This window comes from Atta cephalotes (assembly GCF_000143395.1).
Source record: "Atta cephalotes unplaced genomic scaffold scaffold00041, whole genome shotgun sequence".
In the NCBI taxonomy this organism is placed as follows: Eukaryota; Metazoa; Arthropoda; class Insecta; order Hymenoptera; family Formicidae; genus Atta; species Atta cephalotes.
Window position 1 is genome coordinate 1,225,042 of NW_012130105.1, and position 14,882 is coordinate 1,239,923.

Genomic DNA, 14,882 nt, shown 5'->3' on the forward strand with positions numbered 1-14,882 from the left:
GAGANAGNGNGAGAGAGAGAGAGAGACAGAGTCGAACGACGACATCCATTCGAGCGCTTAACGTAACGTCGACGAATGGCCGCCTAAGTAATTGCCCGAGTGGAATTATCCTGCGAACGAGGGACCGAAAGCAACGTGACGGACGTTGATGAGTGCGATCGTCGATACCGCAAACGGAGACGCGAATCTCGAGTTAATTGGACTCGGTGATCGAGTAAGAGGGAAACTGCTCTTCGAAATGGCTCCCTTATAAAATGACATTTTAATAGGATATTATAGAGTTTTTTGTATGTTAAAAATAGTGAGGCATATCATAAAACATTAAAATATTACAAGCCAAATTTTTATCTTTACATTTTATTTCCAATATGGATAGATCTTCTAAATATTATCGAAAGATAATTTTTATTTGAGGAAAAGTTTTATTTTTTCTTTTTGTAAAACTTGACATCAAATTTTTAATATATTCACATTGCACAAAATAAAATTCGTGTAAAGTTAGAGAATATATGCTTACGATTCGTGTAAATTTTATTCATTATGAATTTTTATGTTTAAAATGATGAGATATTACAAGAGATATTAGGACATTACAAACCAAATTTTTATCTTCACATTTTATTTCCAATGAAATGTGAATAGATTCATTCAAATATCGAAAGACAATTTTTGTTTGACAAAACGTTAATCATCCGCATATTTTTTTGTAACTTTTGACATAAAATTTTTTATATATTCACATGAAATAAAATTTGTAAAGCTAGAAAATGTTCGTTTATGACTCGCGAAAGTTTTATTCATCATAAATTTTTATGTTAAAAATAATGAGATATTGTAAGAAATATTAAAATATTACAAATGTTTTTCTTCACATTCTATTTTCAATAGAAATAGATTCATTCAAATATTGAAGTCAATTTCATTTGAAAACATTAATTGTCTGCATTTATGTAATTTATTATTTGTAATTTTTAATTCATTTTTACATATTCATATATTAAATAAAATAAGATCCATATAAAGTTAGAGAATATGCGAAAGTTTTATTTAATACTCGTATGAAGTTTTATATTAAAAATGAAACATTATTGGAGATATTAGAATATAAACCAAGTTTTTATCTTTACATTTTATTTCCAATATAAATTATAAATTTGTTCAAATATAGAAATATATAATATACATTTTTGTTTGATAAAAAAGAAATTAATCGTTCGTATTTTTTTATGACTTTTTGTTATCCATTTTTTTAATACATTTACATTGAATGAAACAATACGTAAAGAATATATATATATATATATATATACATATATAGAATTCGCAAAGGTTTTATTCATATCCTCTAATATTAAAAGTCAACCTGTAAGTTTAAATCAAGTAGGATCCCGAGAGAGGATCGTTGATTCCCCATAGAGAACCCGTGTACACCGCATGAACAGCCCGTATCTTGTCGACGTTAATAGTGCCAAAGTTTCGTCGTTTCGCCCCTCTGTTTTGTGACACGTTTCTTCCTGACCAACGATCCTCAGGACGAAGTTTTGCCTCGTCTAAACATTTCGGCGAAAGTGACGCGCTCGCTCATGTTGCGCGACAATGTTGCGATTTCTTGTCACATAATTGGGCCGGGTCGTTAGACATTCGTTATTCGACTGGATGCACGCTTCATTAAAGCGCATTCAGTAGAACGATAATACGGCGTCATCGAAATTTGGTCGATACTCCCCGGCTGGAAACCATTAGCCACGATCGCCTACAATACCAAATTAACGGCATTACACGGGAAGGGAAGTGGCGATGTGCGTGAGCCCCCGTGTATACGCGTGTATTCCGGTGTCTGCGCGCACGTGTACCAGACGTAACAACGTGCGTGTGTGTTTTACGGCGGCTAACGATCCGCGACGCCGGGATATATAGTCGCGGTGTTCATGCCGATTGTAGGAACGGCGCTTCCGACGCGACCGATAAAATGATTTCTCTTTTCCCTCTTTTTTTTTCCTCTTTGCGGCTCGAACTGTGAAATATCGATTATGCGCGGTCGTTGGCACAGAAAACACACTCGGGGATTCGGCGGCGGGATGCCCGGGAGTGCTGCGATGATATCGATCGCTCGCGTAGGGAGACGCGGTTCGCTCGCGAAGGGAAGCCTTTCGACGCGATCAGTAAATCGCGCTCCGAGCCAGCGCGAGTTAATTTCTGTGCTTGTGCTCGATCGTAGGGCTGTTCATTCCGCAGGACCAAAAAACACCACTCAACTAGGGAGGTAGTCGGGTTTCGCTAGAGATCTTACCTCAAGTAAGAGATTGGATTCCATATGTTTGATTCGCCACATTTTTTTAGGAACTGCTTGGAATAAGAAAAATCATGCATCTATTTCATTTCATCTCAAGCAGGTTCTGAAAAATATAATGAACCAACCGTATGGTGTCCAATCTCTCGAAGATCTCTAGCACTAATCAAAAGTTGTCTGAATGATATCCAATTTCTTGATTGAACACATGGTATCCAATGTCTTGAAGATCTCTAGATATCGCTAGAGATCCTCAAGTAGGAGATTGGACTTCGTTTAGACTTCTGATTGAAACCATATTACACCATATTTTTCAAAATTTATTAGAATAAGATGCGTGGACATCTCATTCTATCTTATGCATTCTATCTTATCCATCTCATTCTATTTTAAGTAGGTCCTGAAAAATATGGCGGAACAAAAAAAGTATAGTATCCAGTCTCTTACTTAAGGATCTTTAGATAGCCGATCGCGCGACTCCAAGCCATGCGAGATCGCGTGACAGTCGGTAAGGCGCGCGGTTTGGCGTTCGCGGTATAAATAAAGCGCTCCTTAACGCCGCGCCATTCCTATATGTAAATGCAAGCGCAGATACGTAGTAGACATCAACGACCAGATAATTTTGCCAGCGCGCGGTCTAATTTTAGACCCGCGGCGCCGATACGCCCGTGTAATGTCGCGACATTCGCGCGCTGCCCGACCGTGTCACATTATCGATTCGAGTCTCGCTTTATGTAAATGTAAACGAGATACGCGACGCACGAGATTGAGATTTTCTTCGGCGACCACGCATCGCGCCGACCGGCTGACGATGACCGCCGTAAAATGTGCTACTGCAAAAAATAGCAGTGATCGACGCTAACGACAACAGTTCCAGTAATATTGTAATCTGCATATGTCATAATATAAATCTAGATTAGACATTATGCTAAAGATTTAAAATAATACCATAAGTAATTGTATTATGATCACTTTTTAGCAGTATTTATTTAATTTAGTTTTGTTATTCAGGAAATTACAAAAACTGATATTAGAGAACATTATGGATACATAGATTTAATCACAATCTTCTGCAAAAAAAATATAAATTTAAAAAATTAAACAAAGTAACTTATTGTGATAGTATTTTTTAAATAAATATTTTAATATTTATTTTATTATTATTTTAAATTTAAGCGTGCCACATCTATTATGTAATTTTTACTTTAACTCTATGTTTTGAAATTTTAAAATTTTATTACGATTTTTTAAAAATTATATTTGCTTTTAATTAAAATTTTGTTTTGCAGAATCTTTATTTGCAGAATTGTTTATATTTTTTCGTGATAATTTTTTGTAAAATTTTTTTGAAGTAATAATTGTAAAAAAAAATAAGTTTCCCCCCCCCTTTTTTTTTTTTGATAAATTTAGCACTTACAACACTTTATTTTAACGTGTCTAAATTATTAAAAAAAAGTATATTAAATGGTATCGTCACACAAAACAATATTTTACAATAATACATTTTTTTTTATCGCTGAAATGTAAAAAAAATTGTTGGTGATTACTCTCGAGTTAATATTCATAAATATTATAATATATTAATTCTATAACATTATAATTCTTTTGACACTATCGTGTCTCTTGGTACTATGGTGTAAATGCGCGATATTTATCGATAAAAATGGAATAGACTAATAGAAATTAATACTTTCAAGAACATTAAATATACGATGAAATAATAATAATATTAGAATGTTATTACACTAAGAAAAAGATACATAAAATTTATTTGTGTGAAATATATTTATTTCACTGAAATAAATATTTTTTTTAAATACGGCAAAATATAAAATTTTATTTTTAGCAAATAAGCCATCTATAATATTTTATATTTTTACAATTAACAAAATATATTTCACAAAAATGTATATATCATTGCAATCAAATTTTGTTATAACTAATAAATATCGAAGAATATAAATAATATTCGCAATATTTTTCTCTCATGTCAGTCATGTATAACTAACTCTCACTATTGGATTATTCATATTCTGCACACTTCTTTTTTTCGAAAAACTATAGTAGAGGCATCAAATAATTAATTATAACATTTATATATAATTCTTTTAAATATACAATTTTATAAGTACTTTTTAAAGATGTTAAAGTATGTGTAAGAATTACTCAATAATTTTTGTATATTTAATATAATGAAAATTAATCACAAAATATAAATAACCCATCGTGTATAGTAAAGTATTGGAAAATCATCGTGTACTAAGAGTTAAAAATAAAAGTAAATTAAGTGTCTCGTAATTGCTGTAATCGATTTTAGAAATCCGTTTTACGCTCCTATTTCGTATGCGCATTTATCCACTGTTATCTTATATATCCTTTTAGATTGAGACAGTAGGAGTCTCGAATAATCCGGAAACCCCAGGCTATAAAGAGCGCGCCTGATCCCGATCCTGATCCTGATTCCGTATGCACCATGTACCTATTTACGTGACGTATACCTGGCCCACGGCAGCGCAATCCTCATTTTTCACGTTGCCGCGTGCGCGCACGTAGCCTATGGGATTCACGTAAATTCGGTATATATACCGTATAAGGTACACAGGCAACCGCAGAGGATTGGGTGAGCGAAGTACGTAGAAAGAGGAGGGATGAGGATGGTCCTGACCTCCCGCGTACGTCATTCCCGGGGAAAGTTTACAGAGTGCGACACAGCAAAAGGGGTTGAAAGCTAGAACCGGGGTGACTCGAGGACGATGAAGCCGATCCCTTTATCTCCCTCTCCTCGTTTTCTGAGAAATTGCGTTACATTTGATTTACCGTCAGAATCGTTAGGGTCTCTGGATCCGAGATAGCGACCCACGTTTTTCAAACCGTCCTTGCCGTCTATGAAAGCAACCTTTCTTCTGTCGGGAGCTCTTTCTCTCCCTTCTCACCCTTCCTTCATTTGACTCTCCCTCTTTCGTCCTCTTTCCCTCCGTTTGTCTCAAATTTCAATTCGTAGCTCCCAGGCTGGCACGCGGCGGGTTTCGTGCTCGCGCTGCGTTTCCCGTATATATACTCATTCCATAGTCATTCCATGCTTAACCCGATAATGCATTCGATGAATGGTATGCATCTTCGTTTCCTTCATATGGCACAATTTTGTAACTTTTGGTCTATCATTCAAATATAAGCCTTAATCTATTCCCGAGGCGAATCTAAAATTCTCCCGTTAACGGAGGAATAATGTCAACCTTTAAATATTTTCACATTTATATAAATATATATCGCTTATTCTCCGCCCTCCTCTTTGCATTCTTACAAAGACTGAATAGGGCATCTAGTTCTTTTCATATACAAATTTCTAAAGACGCATGGGTATTCCGGAAATATTCTCCTTTGGAAATAGCTGCTGTTTGAGTTTTCCTTATCTGAATACTTTTCAAGTAATTTTAGTGAAATATTGAGAGATCTTTCCTAGAAAATGGAAACGTAAATAAACACGTTATCGAATAAAACCAATATTACGGTGCTGCGATTTTAGCAAAGAAATTATTCACACATGAAATCCGACTAGAATAACGAGACGCTTTGGTCATCCAAGAACAATCTGTTTTTTTTCTTTTTTTTCGGTGTTTCCAAACCCGTCGCGGGTATTTGAAATTCATTTTAGTTTGTCCTAGTTTCACACTCCCTCAGTACACGAGCGAAAAATCGGATGACTTTTGTGAAAGCTTGTTAAAACTTCAGAGCGCGCTTCAAACTGAACGTAGTTATGGCACTCTCAGTGAGTAAGTCGATATCAGAATGATTCGATAAAATGACGTCGTTAATAAAAGATGAAAAAAATATAAGTGTAAAAACGCCCTACTTTCATTCCTTTAAAAAAAAAAAGGAAGAGAAGAAACAAAAAAGATCAAACGTTCTCTCGCTTCCTGTTGTCCCAGTTGCGCGCGCGGAAGTATTGTATCCTCGCCCCAGACAGACAACTGGCAACGTAGTGTCTTTTGTAATGCAGCGGTGCATCATCGTGACGGGTTGTTGTCTGTTGCAGTGCTGCGGGATGAGTTTCGCGCGGAGCCACAGAACACGAGGGTCGCCGCCGGGGAGACGGCTTTGCTGGAGTGCGGACCGCCTCGCGGCCATCCGGAACCAACCCTCCATTGGAAGAGGAACGGTCACATAATAGACCTGGAAGCGACAAAACGGTGAGCTTTCTTTGTGACCCACGGTCCCGTCCCTTTGAATTTCGCTCGACACACCGCGACGGCCGAAAACGCAACGAAATTGCACGCCCGACGCGCAACGAAAAAGCGTAATGATTAAATGCGGGGTTGACTATTTTGTCGGCGGACCAGCAAGGTCCCTTTCCTCTCTTTTTGGAACTTGGGGACCTATTGCTGGTGAACAACTCGAGTTGCAGCAGCAGCTGCTGGCTGCTTGAAAATGACTTTAAGCCGCGAGCTTCCTTTACTTCTTCCTGCCTTTGTCCGATTGTCGTCCGACTCGTTGGCACTAAGCGGACAAGACAAACGTTCACTTTAGATGGTTACACCGAATGTTGCAATGTTACTAAATAAACTGAACGGGGACGCGCGACCGCTGTAATAAACATAAGCAAGTAAATAATAGTAATTAAATCCAAAATAAACTTGAAAATAAGCACCGAGTATTTCAATGCGCCTCGTTACTCCGCAGTATACAGCGATTAATTTGATTTTGTTTCGAATGAATGATAAAACAATAATAAATATACCCCCTCCGTTCGCAATTTGCGAACCTTTAAAAGCGCGAACGCATCCGCCGTCGCATCCGCTTCAAACCCGCCCATTCCCGATTAAATTGCAACGTCGCGCCACCACACATAGGATAGAGCGCCTATATATGGGAATTTTACGTTGTGTGTCTCCATACGCAATAATGTCGCGGCAGTAAGAGCAACTTTTACGCTCGCGGGATTACGGCCGGGAAATCTACTTTTATAGATGTGAGAGGGTGGAGACAGCAGAGAGAAAGGGACGGACGGAACTCCGGATTAACTTAATTCTAACAGCGACGCGCCGGGGTAAAAGGGACGTCGCCAGAACAAAAAATATCGTATCAAACGCCGCCACTAACGCAAATACGGACGGTTATCTCGCATTTGCCTGTGCTTTTTCGAAGTCCTGGTTTAAAGGGATGCTGGAATTGTCCTGTTTTACCGATCAAATGTGATTAATTTTCAAATCCTCCAATCTTTTTATTGCATTCACACCAGATTTTAAAATCCTCCACAATTAAAGTATAGACAAAACACACAGTCCGCAAGAACAATTTCATTTTTACGAAAAACGGAAAGGAAATTGAAAAATTGTCATCAGCTTCTGTAGTCGACTCGTAACAATATGTGTTGCATATAAGAGTTTTAGATAGAAGAGTTTTTGTGCGTTTGAAATAAGTTTAGATTGCACTAGAAATTACATGAAAGAACATTACTATGTAGAAATGTATTTTTAGAAAATGTGCTTAGAAAGGGACTTCAGTATCTAAGAGGAAGAGGTAATCTCATTTGAGGAAGAGGAAAATTTCATTTGTATACTACGAATAAAATCGGTGTGAGAAATAAAACAAAGCAGTAATTATGTCTAGTAGTAGGTATCTCGCAAGAGAATAAGAGTTCGGAGTTAAAAAGACTGTATTATTGACATCGATCAGGTATGATCGTTGCTACAACAGTTCATACTTTAGTTGTGAAAAAGAATTTTTAAATCTATTTATAAAATAATCTGTATATATAAACAGTTAAAAAAATACTTGTTTAAAAAATGATCGATAAAACAGACAATTTTAGGATTCCCTTGAGGCTGGTATAATTGATTCTTATATTTGAGATTATATTTGTCTTAAGTATTGTTTGAAGATGTCATAAGTCAATTAGAAGACTGTATCATCTTAAGATATTATTTAAGACGGTCTTAAAGTAAAAATGAATTATAAATACCGTTCTAAATAGATATAAATTCCTTATGAAGATTCATTTCGATACATGACATCTCAATCGATTTCATATTAAAATATCATTATTACATAGCTAGTGTTATTCGTTAAGATTAAACTTATCATAGCCTCTCTATTATAAACCATTTTATGATTAAAATTGAAAAAGAGATGACGGATTAAATTAACCGCATCCATTTATCGGCTCGGATTTAAACATCATCCATTTCTATTCGCGGTGCTCGATGACGCATTGAATATCTCTGCATTTAACGCCGTCACTGATATTTTCATCGGAAGTAAATCCATACCGCGATGTGTCAATAAAATTTCCCACTGAGGCTTATCGGTTTAATAATAAATCACGCAATGATATTTGACATATAACAAAGCGTGAAAGTATGCACCGTATTTACCTACGTCTTGACGATTACGTTATAGCCGAACGAGAAATAGGGGAGACCCGCAACTCGTTTCTGTACAGGAATCGGCGCATAAATTCGGCGGGATACGAATTTACCCTTTCTCACTCTTTCTTGCTCTCTTCCTTTCCATTTCTCTCTCTCTCTCTCTCTCTCTCTCTCTCTCTCTCTCTTCTTCCAGGATCAAGCTTTTAAGCGTACGCTTGCGCGAGCCACCTCGTTGTAACGACCCAGCACACTTCCGCGCTCCTCCGTCTGCCATTCGTATCTCGGGAACGGGTGATTTTTTTTCTCCCCCGAATCCCCGTGGATCGACTCGATCAAACTTTCATGGGGCACTGAACGCCTCTTAGTTTTTTTCGCACCGCGATCCCGTCCTTTTCTCCTCATTCTTTCTCTCTCTTTCTCAGGAGGAATGTCGGCAAACCTTCACGACCTCCCTTATTCCGATCGGCGAAACTCCATCGGAGATAAGAAAAAAAAATTCTTATTACGAAAGTTCTCGAATGCATGATGAAAAAAAACACGGCTAGGGATTAAGGAGAAATTTATCCGCGGTGTTGCAGCGCGAGAGAGCGGAGAAAGAAAGTTGAGTATAATTTATCGATTTAATAAATTATTAATTGATTTGCTCTGTCATGATTACGATTTTTATTGCCCGTCATTTCGTCATGGGCTGTGAAAAAAAAAGATTCTTGTTATCAAACTTTTCGAATGAACGATGAAAAAAATCACGGAGATTAAGGAGAAATTTATCCACGATGTTGTAACGCGAGAGTGAGATAATAGATCGAATATAATTTATCGACTTAATAAATTACTAATTAATTAGTTCTGCTACGATTACCATTATTTTATTCGCCGTCGTTCCAGATTATATCTCCGTCATTCGTCATACGGACTATATCTCTGTACGGTTAGATTTTTCTCGTGTAATTACTTCCATTTCCGTATTGTATATGTTGGCTTAACGCTCTCAGGAACGCGCACATTCCTTCTTCTTTCTTTTATGGATTTCCGTCCTCTATGGGACACGATAGCACGTTTTGACCCGGCACCCGAGGGCACGTGACATACGATTTTCCTTTTTTTACCCTCTGTTCCTTTCGGATTTCCAAAGAGGGTGTGAGGCGCAAAGTCTCGACGGAAGGCGAGAAATGGAGACATTTTTTTTTCTCCCCGATGAGGTCTCTCACGTCTCGAAAACGAAATGAAACTAAGCGAAACTCGCACGCGCTTCGTTCACTCGCTCGCTCGTTTCGACGGCTATTTTCCTCTCCTTCGTCTCGATCAATAGGGTACTCTCCTCCGTTGCGGCGGCCCGCGGAAACCCCCCCCTCCCCCTCCCGTTCCCTTCTCCCTATTCTCCCCCTTGTTTCTCCTCTTCTATCACCGCCATCCGTCCCCACGCCGGATTTACCGATGGAAGCCCGAAGCCGCGATAAATTAGGACAACCGATAGGAATTAAATCCGGCCGTATCGGAACGTCGAGACCGCGCTTCTCTCCACCGCTTCTCTCTTCACTCTCCTCTCTCATCGAAGCGCGCGGAACCTGGTAAAACGGGACATGGAGAACGATGGAAGAATGGTACCGTAGTGAAGAGGAGGAGGAGGGAGGAGGTTGAGAGGGAAGAGAAAAGGCTGGAGAGAAAGGGAGGGGAGAGGTAATCGAGCACCACCGGCGCGAAAATTAATTGACACTATAAATTAGAGAGCGCGATCGAGAGCTATCGATCGATTCGCGTCGTCACGAACATCGTTCTCCATACGCGGCGATATTGTGCATGTGCACCCTCCCCGCCCCCCTCAACGAGACGGCCGTTTAATCTCGCGACCGCCGACGCGGGGAAGAGTCGATCCCTCGGGTAAGGACGGCTTGGGAATGTCAAGTACGCAGTCTTGAGTACGCGCCTTCGCGCGCCTTATTCCCTCGCATAAATAATATCAGGACAGTGAGGAGAAGAGAGGAAAGAGGGTGGTAAAGGGCGCGCGTACGAAAACCCGTCGTTCTCTCGAAAGTTTCCTCTCTGCTTTGGTGAAGGAAACCGGGCCGGGTAAGACAAACTACGTCTCTTGGAACGGAACGATTAAACATACGGGGGAGTGCACGAAATTGTCTCGCGACAGTTTGCACGAAAAACGATCTTTCGCCCGGTCTCAAGTTACGAAACTTGGGTAACATAATACGATAATAATGTATTACGATAATAAATATATGTATTACGTAATAACGTGAAATATAGGGAACATTACTGGACCATTTACGTCTTCTCCCCGACGATACTCGCGGCGCTTAAAGACGCGGTCGATCTCGGCAGACGGAAATTAATCGTCGTAATTTTCGTCGCCGTCGCTCTTATCGAATGGGAAATGTCGCGCGTCTTGATTAATCGTTCATCGGCCGTTTCAGGATAACCCTCGTAGATGGGGGTAACCTAATGATATCTGACGTGAGGCCAGCCGATCAGGGCAAATACCAATGCATCGCCGAAAACATGGTTGGCACTAAGGAGTCTGCGGTAGCGGTCCTCACAGTTCATGGTAAGAATTATGATAGATACACGGACATAAAAGAGTAAGAACAATAAATGAACAATAAATAAATTGGCTAATCACAATAGAGAATGAAACAATAATGTAGGTATACATAGAAAAATTTTATTGTTTAGAAAAATGATCGCTTAATTAATTTTTTCTTTTAAGTAACGAGATTATTTTTAATAAAAAATATTTTCTTGATAATAATACTTGTTACAAATTTTAGAAGTACTCATTATATACTCAAAACAGGAATTTCTTTTCTTTAGAAGGATTATGAAATTTTATCATGAAGAAGCGACTTTGTATGCTAAACAAATCAAATTTATTTTAATTTAATAATCTTGATTAAAAAGTATTAAACTTATGTATTAAAATTCGGAAAATTTTGTTGAATAAATTTGATGCTTGCAATGAACTTATGATAGAATTACTGATATATGAACTTTTAAAATACTTGAAACAAGTTATTATTATTTTTCTGTAGTCTAAGCAGTAGCAAATAAAAAATTAATTTGCTTTTTGCTTACGTTAATCTATGTACCACTAGTTTAAAGCCCATAGCACACAGAAAATTAAAGCAATAAAAAAATTGGTTAATTACAGTAAAGAACTTTTCTCGCTTAACTCTTTAGTCGCTGTTATTCTTATTTTTATTTTATAATTGATGCACAAATAAATTAAATTAATATTAGAAATTAAAATACTTATAACGGTCGCTGAATCTTTATTGCTTAAATAATTCAATCTTGAATTACTATATATACCATATATGTACTAAATTAAATTAAATTAAATTAAAACATAAGATAATATGAGTAGTAGCAAATAAAAAATGATTACTGCTTATGCTTTTCTTGTCTGTCGCTATTTTTGAATGTGCTGCAGGCTTAAACCTTACCAAAAGCTCGTAACACGAACATATCCTATTTCCCTTCCCGCATCCCCTTGCGATTAAGACTAAGAGGCCAAACACGGATTCGTAGACACCATCGAGCTTAGCTTGGTTTAGCGCTGCACACTTAACGTTAATCCTGATTGTCCGATAAGTACTTTTCGTCTCGCGTGGCATGATTGTGTTAAGTTTCAAATTTGGATAAAATATTCCAGAGAGAACTGATAATTGTAAAAGTAGTGCTTTACATTTTGCCCGATGACATCGTCAATCATTTTAACAATTTATAACTATTGTATGACATAATTAATTGTCGCTCTTGCGTTCCATTTTGTTCCAGCTTTATCGTCTTTTCAATATTGCTCTGATTTGGTAGACAGTTCAATTTCGTGCATATTGGAAATGAACGAAATGATATTGTCATCGATGATCTTTTAATTCAGAGCAGCATTATGTATTCATAACGTCATTATTAATGCAACGCTTTAATGCATTCGTCTACTTATGATTTATTACTAAAATATTATTTGTTCTTTCGAACCAACTGATCAATCGTGATAACCAAACTGCATTAAATAAATAACGTCCGCGTGTCAATTTGTGACCACAGAGCCGTTCAGAATCCGATGAAAAGCCGCGGATCGTAATTCGGAATATAGATCAAAACCTTTTCCATTCCTTCCAGCGCTATCGGGATTTTCCAACTAAATCCTCGCTCTGTCTTTACAGTGAAGCCATACTTCCTGGCTATGCCATCGAACCAGACGATCCTCGCGGAACAAACGGCGGAGTTTGCCTGCAGGGTGGGCGGCGACCCGGAGCCAGAGATCTTGTGGCGTCGAAACGACGGCAAGATGCCGATAGGCCGGGCGCACATTCTCAATGACAAAAGTTTACACATCGAGCGGGTGAATCCCCAGGACCAGGGGACGTACATCTGCGACGCGGAGAACGGCGTCGGTGCGATATCAGCGAGCGCCACTCTTACCGTGCACTGTGAGTACTAATCCTCCCTCTGTCACTTGCCCCGTCCTCCCTGCACTCGAGGATCCGCTCGACCGTGAAATTAATTACGCGCTCGGTGTACGATTATCATGACGAGTGAAGGGGGTGCCAGAGAGGAGGGCAGACGCGCATTATCACCGCATATCAAGCCCCGCAATGTGCATCCTGTCGGATGTCGACTTTTGCGCCTGGCTTCGACGGCGAAATCGAATCTGCGGCTTGGAAAATTCGAACATGTTGAGTAGCCCGGAGTGTACGAGATAGGAGGGTACGATCATACGATGGACACGGTATTATAGTCAGACAGCCCAAACTTTACGCTCAAGTGAGCAAGATGAATTCTGAACAGACATGTATGCGGGAACATAATAGCGTCGATCATATATACAAATTTTCTCTTTTTCCAAAATTTTTCTTTTTTAAATAAAGTATCTTTTGAGATAAAGGTCCTAAATAATTATGTTGGATCTCTAATTTAGTGCTTAAATAATTCAATGTGAATTTATATGCTACATATCCAATCTTGCAAATTTGATGAGCAGTTTGCGGGGAATTGGGTACGTAGTGTATAAATTCACTTCGAATTATTTAAACATTAAAGATGCAACTTGACCGTTTAAGATCTTTATTTCCTATACAACAATGTTTATCTATTTTAGTCAAGCGAGGAACTTAAAATCCATAACTCTGTTATTTCTCACACGAGATTTTTTTTATACGAAAAATTTACTACAAATTTAGCTCCAACTGATTAATTTTACATTAGCTTTAAATAATTAAAACGGAAAAGGATGCAGAAGGTTCGATATTTCTATCGCTGAAAAGGCTATTTTGAAATATCTATCTTTCAAAGTTCTCAATTGATTAATAAAAATTATAAAGATTATATGACGTAAATTTTCATTTTATGCATTTGAAGAAATATTAGGTCGTGGTTATCAAGGATTAATCGAAACTATTGCTAAATTATACGATGAGGAGACATGTTCAAATAACTGTTTATCACAGCGAGGCCGGTATTCACAAACTTCCCCAAGGACGAGACGGTAAACGCCGGCACCGACGTCACTTTCTCATGCGCCGCGCGGGGTGCTCCGAAGCCGTCGATATTTTGGACCCGAGAGGGTTCTCAGGAACTAATGTTCCCCGGCCACACGTATCAAAGCCACTACACCGTCACGGAAGACGGAAGTCTAAGTATCAAGGGCGCCGTCAGGAAGGACGAGGGCCACTACGTGTGCAGCGCCATTAGTCAGGCCGGCGCCAGCACCGCCACCGTATTTCTTCAGGTACGTAAGCCTTGTAATCCACGTCTCGACGGTGGTTCAATCCCATGCTCGACAATCACCTACGACCCTGAGAATCTTCTCCGTCACGAACGCCATGACTTTTCTTTTTTTCGTGCTATAATGGTACAAGTAGTTAGTAGTTGCAAACTGATGATAATCACGCGTAATCATGCGTATCCGGACAACGAAAGTCGCGTGCTAAACAAACGTGCAACAGTTTGAAATATACGGGCAAGATAAATCTGTCCGGATGAGAGAGAGAGAGAGAGAGAGAGAGAGAGAGAGAGAGAGAGAGAGAGAGAGAGAGAGAGAGAGAGAGAGAGAGAGAGAGAGAGAGAGTAGTAGTACGTAGTAGTAGTAGTAGTACGTACGTACGTACGTACTACTACGTACGTACTACTTACTTACGTACGTACGTTACGTTACGTACTACGTACGTACTACGTACGTTACGTACGTACGTACGTACGTACGTACGTACGTACGT

The 14,882-nt window shown here is 38.6% G+C and overlaps 1 protein-coding gene across 1 annotated transcript in view; it reads left to right on the forward strand.

Annotated features, from left to right (window-relative positions):
- The window catches only part of LOC105622174 (roundabout homolog 2-like), a 150,051-nt gene that overhangs the window by 129,540 nt on the left and 5,629 nt on the right, over positions 1 to 14,882 (forward strand). Inside the window, exons 3-6 of the mRNA XM_012203604.1 lie at positions 6,324 to 6,477; positions 11,079 to 11,209; positions 12,831 to 13,097; positions 14,115 to 14,395. Coding sequence (XP_012058994.1) covers positions 6,324 to 6,477; positions 11,079 to 11,209; positions 12,831 to 13,097; positions 14,115 to 14,395 — 833 coding nt within the window. The remainder of the gene's footprint in view (positions 1 to 6,323; positions 6,478 to 11,078; positions 11,210 to 12,830; positions 13,098 to 14,114; positions 14,396 to 14,882) is intronic.